This window comes from Garra rufa, chromosome 18 (genome assembly GCF_049309525.1).
Source record: "Garra rufa chromosome 18, GarRuf1.0, whole genome shotgun sequence".
Taxonomy (NCBI): domain Eukaryota; kingdom Metazoa; phylum Chordata; class Actinopteri; order Cypriniformes; family Cyprinidae; genus Garra; species Garra rufa.
In genome coordinates this window covers 42,544,689-42,560,254 of record NC_133378.1, presented here as the reverse complement: position 1 = coordinate 42,560,254, position 15,566 = coordinate 42,544,689, and the positions used below count along the sequence as shown (strand labels likewise).

At 33.9% G+C, this 15,566-nt stretch overlaps 1 protein-coding gene across 1 annotated transcript in view; it reads left to right on the top strand.

Annotated features, from left to right (window-relative positions):
- Positions 1–13,881, top strand: part of tfr2 (transferrin receptor 2) — a 29,181-nt gene extending 15,300 nt beyond the window's left edge. Inside the window, exons 10-17 of the mRNA XM_073823554.1 lie at positions 2,142–2,224; positions 2,330–2,393; positions 6,630–6,697; positions 6,883–6,953; positions 7,034–7,118; positions 10,902–11,129; positions 11,202–11,342; positions 13,431–13,881. Of these exons, the coding sequence (XP_073679655.1) occupies positions 2,142–2,224; positions 2,330–2,393; positions 6,630–6,697; positions 6,883–6,953; positions 7,034–7,118; positions 10,902–11,129; positions 11,202–11,342; positions 13,431–13,673 (983 nt within the window). The 3' untranslated portion in view covers positions 13,674–13,881. The remainder of the gene's footprint in view (positions 1–2,141; positions 2,225–2,329; positions 2,394–6,629; positions 6,698–6,882; positions 6,954–7,033; positions 7,119–10,901; positions 11,130–11,201; positions 11,343–13,430) is intronic.
- The last annotated feature ends 1,685 nt before the right edge of the window (positions 13,882–15,566 follow it).

Genomic DNA, 15,566 nt, shown 5'->3' with positions numbered 1-15,566 from the left:
TATTCATTTATTTTTTGAGGAAGACTTTCAGTCCAAAATGTATGTTCTTCCACAGTTCTGTCTTGTTTTTCACTACAAATATCTAAACATCATTAAATCAAGATATATTTACTGGAGACAGACAATTAAGAGATATTAAGTATAGTTTTCAGAGAAATTAAGTTTTAAGGTACTTTACAGATTAAACAAGAACTAATGTTTTATAAATAAAAATATGTGACCCTGGACCACAAAACCAGTCATAAGGTTAAATTTGACAAAACTGAGATTTCAATAAATAAGCTTTCTATTGATGTATGGTTTATTTGGATAGGACCATATTTGACCGAGATACATCTTTTTGAAATCTGGAATCTGAGGGTGCAAAAAAATAAAAAAGACAGAGAAAATCACCTTTAAAGTTGTCCAAATTAGGTTCTTAACAATGCATATTACTAATCAAAAATTACATTTTGATATATTTACAGTAGGAATTTTACAAAAAATCTTCATGGAACATGATCTTTACTTAATTTCTTAATGATTTTTGGCATAAAAGAAAAATCAATAATTTTGACCCATGCAATGTATTTTTGGCTATTGCTACAAATATACCCCAGCGACTTAAGACTGGTTTTGTGCTCCAGGGTCACATATAAAGGGAAAAGAGGTTTATGTATACAGTAGTCAACATGTGAAGTGGATCAAAACCTTTCATCAAAGCTGTCCTAAAACCAAAACAAAACCCGATCTTCCGACTACTTATATATATATATATATATACACACTGCCACTCAAAACTTTGGAATCAGTTTTAAAAAGCCTCTTCTGCTCATCAAGGCTTTATTTGATCAAGAACACAGAAAAAAATGTAATATTGCAAAATGTTATTACAATATAAAATAATGTTTTTTTTATGTATATTAATGTACTTTGAAATTAAATAAATTTCTGAAATATTAGAAATCATTCTAATATGCTGATTTATTAGTCTGCATGAATTAATTACATTAGGCAACATTTTTAAAGATAGATTTGTATTAAATCCCCAAACTCAGAATCCAGAAATCATAAAAACTGATTTTATGAGGGCCTGAATTAAAAAGTAGCTTCTTTAGTAACACTAAACTGTCTTTACTGTCACTTTTGAACACTTTAACGCATCCTCAATGAAAAACAAACAAACAAACAAACAAACAAACAAAAATCTTATCACAAATGGAAACATTTGCATAGTATAAATTATGATTCAAATAAAGTAATTCCAGAGATTTCAAGAGAAATTTGTTTCAGGAATCTCACTTTCTTCTATTTTCGTTAATCTAGCAATTCAAATGAGAAACATAAGCAATTTCTTATTGATCTATAAACTGTTTTTTATAAACATGTTCCCAATAATATTTTGTCTGTGGCATACAGTTGTAACGTAAACTCCAAGAATGATTCATTCTGAAATACTCAGATTAAGAAAAAGTCAACTCAAGGCTGTCCTTATTATCCTCCAACAGACGTCCTTTGGCATTGATAGATTTAATTACATTTGTCCAGTTTTTAACATTAACACACACACACACACACACACACACACACACACTCACACACACACACACACACACACACACACACACACACACACACACTCACGCACACGCACACGCACACGCTCACGCACACGCACACGCACACGCACACGCACTCGCACTCGCACTCGCACTCGCACACGCACACGCACACGCTCACGCACACGCACACGCACACTCACACACACTCACACTCACACTCACACACACACACACACACACTCACACTCACACTCACACACACACACACACACACACACACACACACACACACACACACACACACACACACTCACACTCACACACACACACACACACACACTCACACTCACACTCACACGCACACGCACACGCACACGCACACGCACACTCACACTCACACACACTCACACTCACACACACACACACACACACACACACACACACACACACACACACACACACACACACACACACACACACACACACACACACACACACACTCACACACACACACACACACACACACACACACACACACACACACACACACACACACACACACACATGTACACACTTACTGATGTGTCTGATGGTCTTCAGGCTTTTACCCCAGGCGCAGTTTGCTTTTCGTCAGCTGGGATGGAGGAGATTTTGGGAATGTCGGTGCCACCGAATGGCTGGAGGTCAGAACTGCACTCAAACATTCACACTAATGCATAGCTATAGATAGACAGCCATGTTGACTGAGTTGTTGATTGTCTGAGGAATCTCTTTATTTTTATTTTCAGGGTTATTTGACCATGTTGCACCTGAAAGCAGTGGCGTATTTCAGTCTGGATCAGGCCATCCTGGGTAACACAAACAAACAAACAAACACACTCATGTTAGGTTTCCATACAGTTTTTCTACTGTGCAAATGTATTTTCTATCCCTTACCCTAACTCTGCACCTAAACCTACACCTCATACAAAACTACAGGCATTTGTACGTTCTCAAAACACTTCATTCTATGATTATAAGCTTGTTTCTTCATGGGAACCAAAAACAGGGTATCTTCAGCATTTATAAAAGCAGAATTAAGACTTAAGTAGACACAAATAAAATTAATACCATATGAACAGGGCAGAGCAATGTCTAACACACTAATCCATGAAATGACTGTAAAAAGCATGATTTACAGTTCAGATGCAGGCTTTCACATACAAAAAAATGGATGAGTAAAAAGTATCAATTCTAAAATGTAAGCAATTATTATTAATAAATTATTATATTAATAAAATACCATGTAAATATGATTTATGTTTTAGCTTGTTTAAAATGTACAACTCTGCTTGTTTGCTGCTTAAAAATATGGGTTGAGTTTTGCAACGGTCTGAACAAAAACAGCAGATGCTGATTAAAAAATACTGATTCATTCTCTGCCAGCAGGTGGTGCTTTTGGAACACCAGAAATATAGCCATGTCCCTTTGAAGCTTTATCTGCAGGGGTTTTAAGACATGAACAAATAAAATAATACTGTATGAGCAGGGTAGGGCAATGTCTAACATACTAATCTGTAAAATTACTGTAGAAAGCATGATTTATTGTTCAGATGCAGGTTTTCACACACAAAAAAATATGTTTTTTAAAATGAAAACTTCACATTTCAGCCGTTAAACCATTTTTAAGAAAATGGATGAGTAAAAAGTATCAATTATTATTAATCAATTATTATATTAAATAAATAACATATAAATATATTTTATGTTTTTATAATGCATTAGCTTCTTTAAAATGTACAACTCGGCTTGTTTGCTGCTTAAAAATATGGGTTGAGTTTTGCAACGGTCTGAACAAAAACAGCAGATGCTGATTAAAAAATACTGATTTATTCTCTGCCAGCAGGTGGTGCTTTTGGAACGCCAGAAATATAGCCATGTCCCTTTGAAGCTTTATCTGCAGGAGTTTTGAGATCAGATTTAGGACTTTTTAAGAAATGCACAAATAAAATTAATACCGTATGAGCAGGGTAAGGCAATGTCTAACATACTAATCTGTAAAATGACTGTAAAAAGCATGATTTACAGTTCAGATGCAGGTTTTCACACACAAAGAACAAGTTTTATAAAATGAAAAACTTCACATTTCAGCCTTTAAACCATTTTTAAGAAAATTGATGAGTAAAAAGTATCAATTCTAATAATTTAAACAATTATTGTTAATCAATTATTATATTAATATAATAGAATAACATATAAATATATTTGATGTTTTTATAATGCATTAGCTTCTTGTCGGTCCACCACTTCAAATTTACAACTCTGCTTATTTGCTGCTTAAAAACATGATTTGATTTTTGCAGTGGTCTGAAGAAAAACAGCAGATGCTGATTAAAAATACAGATTCATATTCTGCCAGCAGATGGCGCTTTTGGAACGCCAGAAATGTAGTCGTCTCCCTTTGAAGATTTATCTGCAGAATTTTTTGAAATCAGATTTAAGACTTTTTAAGACCTGCACAAATAAAATTAATACCATATGAGCAGGATAGGGCAATGTCTGCTGCATAAAAATATGGGTCGATTTTACAGTGGTCTGAACAAAAACAGCAGATGCTGGTTGAAAATTCATTTTCTGCCAGCAAGTTTTGCTTTTGGAACACCAGAAATAAAGCGGCCTCCCTGAAGCTTTATCTGCAGGATTTTTGAGATCTTTTGAGATTTAAGACCTGCACAAATAAAATTAATACCATATGAGCAGGGTAAGGCAATGTCTAACATACTAATCTGTAAAATGACTGTAAAAAGCATGATTTACAGTTCAGATTTTCACACACAAAAAATAAGTTTTATAAAATAAAAACGTAACATTTCAGCCTTTAAACCATTTTTAAGGAAATGGATGAGTAAAAAGTATCAATTATTATTAATTATGATATTAATAAAATAGCATAAATATATTCTATGTTTTTACTATGCATTAGCTTCTTGTCAGTACACTAGTTCAAATTTACAACTCGGCTTGTTTGCTGCTTAAAAATATGGGTTGAGTTTTGCAACGGTCTGAACAAAAACAGCAGATGCTGATTAAAAAAATACTGATTCATTCTCTGCCAGCAGGTGGCGCTTTTGGAACACCAGAAATATAGCCATGTCCCTTTGAAGCTTTATCTGCAGGAGTTTTGAGATCAGATTTAAGACTTTTTAAGAAATGCACAAATAAAATTAATACCGTATGAGCAGGGTAAGGCAATGTCTAACATACTAATCTGTAAAATGACTGTAAAAAGCATGATTTACAGTTCAGATGCAGGTTTTCACGCACAAAGAACAAGTTTTATAAAATGAAAAACTTCACATTTCAGCCTTTAAACCATTTTTAAGAAAATTGATGATTAAAAAGTAAAAATTCTAATAATTTAAACAATTATTATTAATCAATTATTATATTAATAAAATAGAATAACATATAAATATATTTGATGTTTTTATAATGCATTAGCTTCTTGTCGGTCCACCACTTCAAATTTACAACTCTGCTTATTTGCTGCTTAAAAACATGGTTTGATTTTTGCAGTGGTCTGAAGAAAAACTGCAGACACTGATTAAAAATACAGATTCATATTCTGCCAGCAGATGGCGCTTTTGGAACGCCAGAAATGTAGTCGTCTCCCTTTGAAGCTTTATCTGCAGAATTTTTGAGATCAGATTTAAGACTTTTTAAGACCTGCACAAATAAAATTAATACCATATGAGCAGGATAGGGCCATGTCTGCTGCATAAAAATATGGGTCGATTTTACAGTGGTCTGAACAAAAACAGCAGATGCTGGTTGAAAATTCATTTTCTGCCAGCAAGTTTTGCTTTTGGAACACCAGAAATAAAGCGGTCTCCCTGAAGCTTTATCTGCAGGATTTTTGAGATCAGATTTAAGACATGCACAAATAAAATTAATACCATATGAGCAGGGTAAGGCAATGTCTAACATACTAATCTATAAAATGACTGTAAAAAGCATGATTTACAGTTCAGATTTTCACACACAAAAAAGAAGTTTTATAAAATAAAAACTTAACATTTCAGCCTTTAAACCATTTTTAAGGAAATGGATGAGTAAAAAGTATCAATTATTATTAATTATTATATTAATAAAATAACATAAATATATTCTTTGTTTTTACTATGCATTAGCTTCTTGTCAGTACACTAGCTCAAATTTACAACTCGGCTTGTTTGCTGCATAAAAATATGGGTTGAGTTTTGCAGTGGTCTGAACAAAAACAGCAGACACTGATTAAAAAATACTAATTCATTCTCTGCCAGCAGGTGGTGCTTTTGGAACACCAGAAATAAAGCAGTCTCCCTTTGAAGCTTAATCGTCACATTAAGCCATATCACAACTGTTTGCCTTTGCCCAAATTTAAGACCTCTTGAAATCATATTAAAGACTTTCTTGTGCCATTGAAAAGTTTTCGTGGCCTTAAATTTGATACAGCTAAGTTAAAGACTTTTATGACTTTTTACACTGCAAAAAAATGCTTTTCTTACTTAGATATTTTTTGTCTTGTTTCCAGCCAAAATATCTACAAATTCTTAAATCAAGAAGGATTTTCTAGACGAGTAAAAATTATTTTCTTGTTTTCAGAAAAAAACAAGCCAAAATTCAGTGATTTTTTTCATAGAACAAGCAAAATAATCTGCCAATGGGGTAAGAAAAAAAATCTCGTTTCAAACAGAAAACAAGATTATTGTTTTTACCCCGTTGGCAGATTATTTTGCTTGTTTCAAGCAAAAACTCACTTAATTTCGACTTGTTTTTTTTCCTGAACATTTTTACTCGTCTAGAAAATCCTTCTTGATTTAAGAATTTGTAGATATTTTGGCTGGAAACAAGACAAAAAATCTTAGTTAGAAAAGCATTTTTTGCAGTGTAAGGATCCACGGAAACCCTGAAAAAATGTCTTCACAAGGTCAAAAGGTCCATGTTGGGACGTTTGGTCCTCATAATCTAGTGAATAACAGTTTACAGACACACACTTATGTTTCTACAGCAGATTAACCCAAACCCGTGTGTGTGTGTGTGTGTGTGTGTGTGTGTGTGTGTGTGTAGGTGATGATATCCTCTCAGTCTACACCAGTCCTCTGCTGGCGGATCTCATCGAAGGAGCCATCAAACAAGTTTGTGTGTCTTACAGTTTCTTCTTACAGAGTTCTGTGGTGTTTCTCACATTTTTTGATTCAGTTTCTTTCATTTAGCCCAATAACATCAATCAGTCAGACATGTTTTCATGATGTAGTTTGGGAAGCACTGGTCTGGTTCAGTCAGTGATCTCTGATGTCTCACGGTGAGTGTTTTGTTGCAGGTTGAGCATCCCAAACACACGGGTCAGTCCATCCTCTCTCTGGTGCAGCGGCAGGGCGGCTGGAGGAACATGTGGGTCTCTAATGCTTCCGGTGCTTCATTGTAACCTTTTAACCAGTCTGTTCTCCTGATGTTCATTGGTTTGTCTGCAGAGTGAAGCCGTTGTATCTGAACAGCGGTGCGTACAGCTTCACCGCCTTCGGAGGAGTTCCTTCCATGCAGCTGCATTTCACTGAGGTAAAGAAAAGTTTGCAATTCAGCCTAGAGGTGTGATTTTTTTTTAACGTAGTTTCTTATTCTCATCCAGGCTGTGTTTATTTAATCAAAAATACAGAAAAAATGTAATATTGTGAAATATTAGGGTGTAAAACTATGCTTTTTTATAGTAATATACATAAAAATGTTATCGTTACTCCAGTCTTAAGTGTCACATGATCCTTTAAAAATCATTCTAATATGTTGATTTATTATCAGTGTTGAAAACAGTATTTTTTTGGAACCTGTGATACTTTTTTTCAGGATTCTTTGATCAATAAAAGGTTGAAAAGAACAGCATTTATTTAAAATAGAAAGGTTTTCTAACAATAAACACTACTGTTCGAAAGTTTGGGGTTAGTACATTTTTATTCTTTCTTGTTCTGATAGAAATTAGTACTTTTATTTAGCAAGGATGTGTTCGATTAATAAAAAGTGATGGCATAGATTTACATTGTTGGTTAAGATTTATATTTTGAATAAATGCTGTTCTTTTTAACTTGTTATTCATCAAAGAATCCTGAAAAACAGAATCACAGGTTCCAAAAAACTATTTCCAACATTAATAACTCTAATAATAAATCAGCATATTAGAATGATTTCTGAAGGATCAGGAGACACTTAAGACTGGAGTAACAGCTGATGAAAATTCAGGTGTGCTTCACAGGAATGAATTGTATTTTCAAATGCATTAAAATAAAAACCATTCTCTTATATTTTTATAACATTTTGCAATATTACAGTTTTTACTGTATTTTTTTGATCGAATAAATGCACCCTTTATTGAACATAAGCGTTGACTTTAAAAAAAAACATAAAAAAAATCTTACAGTAAGTGAGGTTAAACTAGTGCATGTGCGCATTTGTAGTGCGTTCTTTCAATGCACAATTCAGTGTATTTAAATGCATTTACAAAGATCACATAATTCAAGATTTAGGGGCAGAAAATCTATATATTTATATCATTTCATAATCAGTATCACACAGAGAGTGCCGTTTTTTTCCCCTCCAAAAGTCAGCATGATTACAAATGTGATTATTGATTTTATACAAAGAAGTTAATATTAAGAGATTTACATTTTAGACACCACATTTCCTGTTTTTGCTCTGTTTCGCCAACAAAAATCATTCCAAACACAGCCATAGCACTGTTTTGAGTCTCTGAGCAACATGACTGTGTTTCCTTCCTTGAATGAATCAAAACGTTTAAATGATTCGGTTCAATCACAATGACTTACTTAACAGTTTTCATTTTGTTTAATTTTTAAATAGTTTCAAATATCAGTATTTAACGTCATCAAAACATTATTTATGTATTTGTAACTGTAGTTAAAGCATTCCACGTTGCTCTGAGTTGCATTAAACCGTGTGTAAATACATCTAAATGCCACTTCAGATGCAGCTTTTGTGTTTCCTCTGCATTGCAAAGATGATTTTTTTATACTAATTTCATTAGCTTGGTAACGGGCCAAATGCAAGAATTTGAGTCAAAAGATGATGCACACTTTTAGAAAAAAAAAATGCTTTATAAAAGTTAAAATGCTCATAAAAGGTAAAAAAAAAAAAAAATCTATTTAATTCGATTTTGTTTTAATCTCTGCTGCGAACTGACTACACAGAATATGAAGAATATAAAAATATGGTAGTCCTTAAGATACCAGCATAAGAACACACTCAGCCAAATATCATCTAGTTATTGATCAAATCTGAAAATATTGAGATAATTCAGTCGCTATTAAAGCCGGTCAGAATCATTATTCAGGTTTAAATGATCAAAGAGTCACATGACGCCTGTTACTTTTCTCAGCGCTTTTTATGATTGACCAATCACTGGAAAAGGATTTTTAAAAATCTGTTTAGATTGACAAATTTCTCAAGTTTCTCATTTCTAAGTTACTTTCAAAAATAGTGCATGTTAAATTAATGAAAATAGAAGTAAGTAAGACTTAGGAAGAGATTCCTGAAATTAATTTCTCTGGAAATTAAATTGATTTATTTAATGGATTTAACTCATAATTTATAGCGTACAGATGTCTCCAAAAAGATGAGATTTAGATTAACAATAAGGTTTTTTGTCATTAAGGATGCAGTGAATTCATCAAAAGTGACAGTGAAGACATTTATAATGTTACAAAAGATCTATTTCAAATAAATGCTGTTCTTCTGAACTTTCTATTCATCTGAGAATCCTGAAAAATAAAGTATATGGCAGTTTGCACAAAAATATTGTGTAGTTTTCAAAACTGATAATAATAAGAAATCAGCGATGAGTAATTAAAGCCATTTAAGATGATTTTGGCCAAAATGGCTGAAAAATCATAAAAACAACCACTAGTATTACAATACAATTGGTTATAACTTTTGAGCACAAGGTGGCACTGTCTCAAAACGTCCTGGTTTCGATGGTGCATGCAAAGTTTTGTAATGGTACACCAATGCATTGGTAAAAATGTAGCATTTTATATCATAGTACTCTGTTGTAGTCAATGGCAATTTCATGTTTTGTTTAATTATAGCACCACTAAGAGGCACAATCCCACCAAATTTTTCATGTGTCCTTAGAGTGTGTCCATACATATGTGTGTCAAATTTGATAAAGATATCTAGGGGTATAGACATTTTTTTATATATGAGAAGAGAAAAAATGACTTTGTTTGCATTTTTTGCCACTTACAATCAAAATTTTGGTAATTGAGTATTATTATAGAAGGAGCATGCTATGTGTCCGAATTTCCTACGGAGGTTTTGCGTTGATAATGGCTAATGTTTTTTAAGCACTAAAATGCAAAGTTGCACAAACCATTAGGCAAAATCTGGCATGTTTGGAATCGCTGGACTCATCAAGGACTAGTTCACCCAAAGTTATAAGCATGTAAATATTTGCTTGTATCACTAGGTGGCGCTAGCTCGAAACTTCTCAGGCTCCTTCAGGACATCGGGCTGATGACCCATATCAAGTTTTGTAACGATACGTCAATGTGTTCGTAAAATATAGCATTTTATTACAAAATTCTAAATGGCCAACACCCAAAATGGCTGACATGGGAAATTGTGTATCATTTGACTCGGCATGATGCACCGAATTTAAAGAGACCAGTTTTGTGAATTTTGGCTAAACCTCAAGTCATGGTTGTTATAACACACACCAAGTTTGATCTCAATACGCCAAACCGTTGCGGAGATATAGCCTCACATCCAATGTTGTGTGCTTTTTGTAAAATTTGTTCGCGCATTATTGGAGAACAGTTTGACTAATCAACTTGAATTCCAGAACTTTTTACCAGCATGGTCTGAAGATGATCTGAGACAATTTTGGTGAAAATCAGACACACCGTCTAGGACGAGTTTGTAGTAGGGTTTTCAAACAATTAAAAATAGAAAAAAACGAAACCTTACGATTTATGAATTTTGGACTTCATTCGACTCAGCATGAGCCAAGGATTCAAAGAAAGTTTGGACAAGTGGTGGCGCTAGAGATTTTGAGTTAGAGACTTAAAATTTGCTATGGTTAATGTTTTGACTGTCCTCTACCAATGTGCCAAATTACACAACTTTCCTGCAAGTGGTTCTATGGGTTGCCATTGATTGAAGAGTGGAAGAAGAAAAATAAGAACGCCTACGGATACAGTAGGTGCCATCGCACCTTCAGTGCTTGGCCCCTAATTACAGTTTAACAGATATTTACAAAATAAACACAGTCTTGCTAAGCAGTTCTCAAAAAATGGTAGTATATGTGAGGATTGTTAACAGTCTCTATGTTTTCAGGACACTCGTTCGTACCCGTTCGTCAACACTCAGCTGGACAGCGTGGGTCGGCTGCAGGAGCTTCTTCAGGGTCGTCTGAGGTCGGTGGGTCGGGCCGTAGGTGAGCTGGTGGGTCTGATGGTTCTCAAACTGTCCCATGATCACATTCTGCCGATGGACGTTACCTGCTACAGCAACACGGCGCAGAAGCTCAGCTCCAAACTCAACCAGCACGCCGCACAGCTACAGGTACACACACATCTACACGCTTTTCACATGACCCCTGAAGTGCTGACTGACGCTCTTGTTTGTCTCTATCAGTCCAAGGGTTTGTCTCCGCAGTGGGTCTTCAGCGCTCGAGGTGATTACAGCAGAGCTGCCAAAAACCTGCACGAGGCCATAAAGAACAGCGACATTCAGGACGAGAGACTCGCCAGACTCTACAACACACGCATTATGAGGGTGAACGGACAAACACACACACATTATGAGCTGAGATACAAGAAATAATCAGAAAAATGTCATTTCAAACTCTTTATGCGCTGTATAGAATGTCCAGAGTGCCGTTTTATAAAATGCAGTGATTCCTAAACTAGATTTTGTCATGACATGCAACTAAACTGATCAAGTTTCTTAACATCAGGGTTTGTACAAGGTGCTCAAAGTGCTTGAGTTTGACTTGGAAATTTAAGGCATGGAAAACCCTTGAAAATAGCAATACTCCTAAAGAGATACTTTAAAATTATTGAATTATTGAAAAACAGTATATCTACAGTTTGAAATAAGTGTTTAATTTTGTAAATAAGCACATATCTTTTCATGCAAAATTCACACAATTTAAAAAAAATACCTTTTTCTCTTATTTCAGTTAATGTCAAAACAATCATGCTAAGCAAGTAGTAGTACTGAAGGTGCCGTGTAAACATGGCTAAAGATGTGAAAAGAGAAACCGAATAACCAAATCAATTGATTCAGTTCAAGCGATTCACTAGCAAAAAATTGCCATTGCAAAAGCCAGAATTGTGAGATGTCAAAAAATTTTTTTTTTTTTATGTTTTATCTGAATTGCAAGTTAATATCTTGTAATTGTGAGTTATAAAAACTCGCAATAACACTTTCCCGCAATCGCAATATCTCATAATACTGCAATACTGAGTTGTAAATATAAACTCGCAATTACTAGACTAAAATCTGAATTGTGGGATCAACTTTATCTCGTTTTCAATATTGCAAGCTGATTTTTTTTTGTTATAAGTTTGCAATTGTGAGTTAACATTCTAAAAGTAGTCAAAATTGTGAGATATAAAGTCGCAATTACTTAGTAATTGTAAGTCGCTTTGGATAAAAGCGTCTGCTAAATGAATAAATGTAAATGTAAATTACGATTTTACAATTTTGTTTCATGCATTTTCAAAAGAAAAGTCTGAATTGTAAATATAAACTATTACTAGACAAAAATCTGAAGTGTGAGATTTGCAATCAACTTTTTTCATTTATCTCTTGTTCTCAAAATTGCAAGCTTATTTTTTTGAGTTATAAACTTGCAATTGTGAGTTAACATTCTGAAAGAAGTCAAAATTGTGAGATATACACAAAAGACATGCATTTTCAAAATTGCAATTGCAAAAGTCAGAATTGTGAGATGTCAAAATTAGTTGTTCAATTTCTCAGAATTCCAAGATAATATCTTGCACTTGTAAGTTATAAAAACTCACAATAACACTTTTTGTAAATTGAATTGTAAATATAAACTGGCAATTACTAGAAAAAAATCTGAATTTTGTGAGATTTGCAATGGACTTTTTTCATTCATCTTATTTTCAAAATTGCAAGCTTACTTTTGAATTATAAGTCAAAATTGTGAGATATTCAGTCGCAATTACGATATTACATTTTTTTGTTTCACGCACTTTCAAAATTGCAGTTACAAACCTCAGAATTGTAAGATGTTAAAATTAGGTTTTTTAATAGTGTTCTCAGAATTGCTAATTAATATTAGTTTAATAATAGTTCTTATCGCAATAACACTTTTGTTCTGAGAATTGCGAGTGTATCTCCCACAATCATAATAATTTAGACTTTTTTTTGCAAATCTGAGAGGAGAAAAGTCTCATTTGTAAATATAAACGTGCAATTACCAGCCAAAAATCTAAATTGTGAGATTTGCAATGAACTTTTCCCATTTTTCTCTTGTTCTCAAAATTGCAAGCCAAAGTCGCAATTACAATTTTAAATTTTTTTTGTTTCATGCATTTTTGCAGAAAATTGCAATTGCAAATGATAATTGTCTTCTTAAAATTGCAATTTTATATTTTGCAATTGCAAGTTAAAATCTCACAATAAGACTTTTGTTCTCAAATTTGAAATTTTCACGTTTATATCTGGAGTTATGAATCTTGCAAAAGTGAGTTAACATCTCAGAATTCAATATTGTGAGATAAAAAGTTGCAAACAGCCTCCAATCACTGTGGACATCTTACAAAATATCTTCTGTGTTCCACTGAATAACGAAAGTCACAGGTTTGGATCGACATGTTTTGTCGCATGCAGGTGGAGTACTACTTCCTGTCGCAGTACGTGTCGGTGGTGGAAACGCCGTTTCGTCACGTGTTTCACGGTCGTGGCGACCACACTCTAAACGCTCTGGCCGATCACCTGTCGCTGCTGACCTCCGCTCCGCACCTGTTCGACGAGGCCCGTTTCCGCCGCCAGCTGGCACTCTTCACCTGGACGCTTCAGGGCGCCGCGAACGCGCTCAGCGGAGACGTCTGGAACATCGACAACCCGCTCTAGAGCTCTAAACATGTCCTTCAGCATCTATTTATCCAGCAACATCTCAAATCTCATTACATTAAGTGTATTTCTTATCTGCTCAACACTTTTTTTCTCATCTCTTCTAGTTCTGCGGAAGCCGTTTCCACCACTGAATAAAAAAGTAAAAAGATAATTACGACTTTCTATCTCACAATTCTGACTTTTTTTTTCCAGAATTGCATAATACAAACTCGCACTTCTGTCTTTTTTTCTCTGAATTATGAGATATAACCTCACAATTGTGAATTATAAAGTCAGAATTGCGAGATATAAACTTACAAATCTGACCTTTTTTCTCAGAATTATGACTTTTCTAGAATTGCGTGATACAAACTTCGCACTTCTGTCTTTTTTCTCAGAATTATAAGATATAAATTTACAAATCTGACTTTTTTTTCTCAGAATTGCGAAATTATATCTTGCAAATTGTGACTTGTCTCAGAATTGCGTCATATAAACTGGCTATCGCAAGTTATAAAGTCAGAACTGTGAGACATAAACTCATAATTTTGAGAAATAAAGTTAGAATTGCGAGATATAAACTTACAAATCTGACTTTTTTCCGAATTGCGAGTGTGTTTCTTGCAGTTGTGGCTTTTTTCAGAATTACAAACTTGCAGTTCTCTTTTCCCCCCCTCAGATTTATGATATATAAACACAATTGCGAGTTATAAAGTCAGAATTGCAAGAAATAAACTTGCCATTTGAGAAATAAAGTCAGAATTGCAAGATGTGAACTTACAAATCTCTCAAAATGATGAGATATAAACTGTCAACTGCAAGTTATAAAGTCAGAATTAGGAGATATAAACATAATTCTGACTTTTTTCCTCAGAATTGCGTGATATAAACTGGCAATTGCGAATTATAAAATCAGAATTGCAAGACATGAGCTCGCAAATTTAAGAAATAAAGTCAGAATTGAGAGACATAAACTTACAAATCTTACAAAAACTTTTTTTCTCTGAATTGCGAGTTTATATGTTGCAAGTGTGACTTTATAACACGTAAATGTGAGTTAAATCAGAATTGTGATATAAACCCGCAGTTCTGAGAACATAGTATTTTTTCCTCTTCCAAATTGCACTTTATAACTCACAATTGTGAGTTTGTATCTTACAATGCTCAGAAAAAGTCACAATTCTGATTTTTTTCACAGAATTGCATGAAATAAACTCACAATAAAGTAAGAATTGCAATTTTTTATTTTTACAATTCTGACTTTATTTCTTGCATGAGAGTAAACTCCGAAAATCTCGCAATTTTTACTTTATAACTCACAACTGCAAGTTTATATTTCATAATTCTAACTTTATAACATGCAGTTGCGTGTTTATATCTCACAGACCCAAGAAAAAAAGTCAGAATTGAGATAAAAAGTCGCAATTAGCTTTTTTTATTTTTCATTCAGTGGCAGAAACCGGCTTCCATAGTTGTTGGTGTTCTAGCGACCGCTGAATATTATCTCCTCGTAAATTAATTGTTAATTAACAGTTATGATTGAGAAGAGATTCTTTTTTTATTGCCAAGTGATAATGAGACTCTTATGAATGTGAGCAGTAATTATCGAGAGCAGTGACTCTCATAATTATGACAGTCATACTGTCGTCCAATCAAGAAGCAGCATCTGCTATCAATCGACTCTATGACGGTGACGTTCGTCCTAGAGCTGTTTTACCTGTAATATTGTAGCTCATGTGCAGCAACTGTGTTGAGTAACTATCATCTGTAGTTTACTGTATCGATCAGATATTGATTAGATTCTTACCCATGTAAGCACATGCTGTGTGGTGAACTTCAATAAAAGGTTGTTTCTTTTGTCATTTTCAGTCATATATTTTTTAACCCATTTAAATGCGCCCGCTTTTTAAG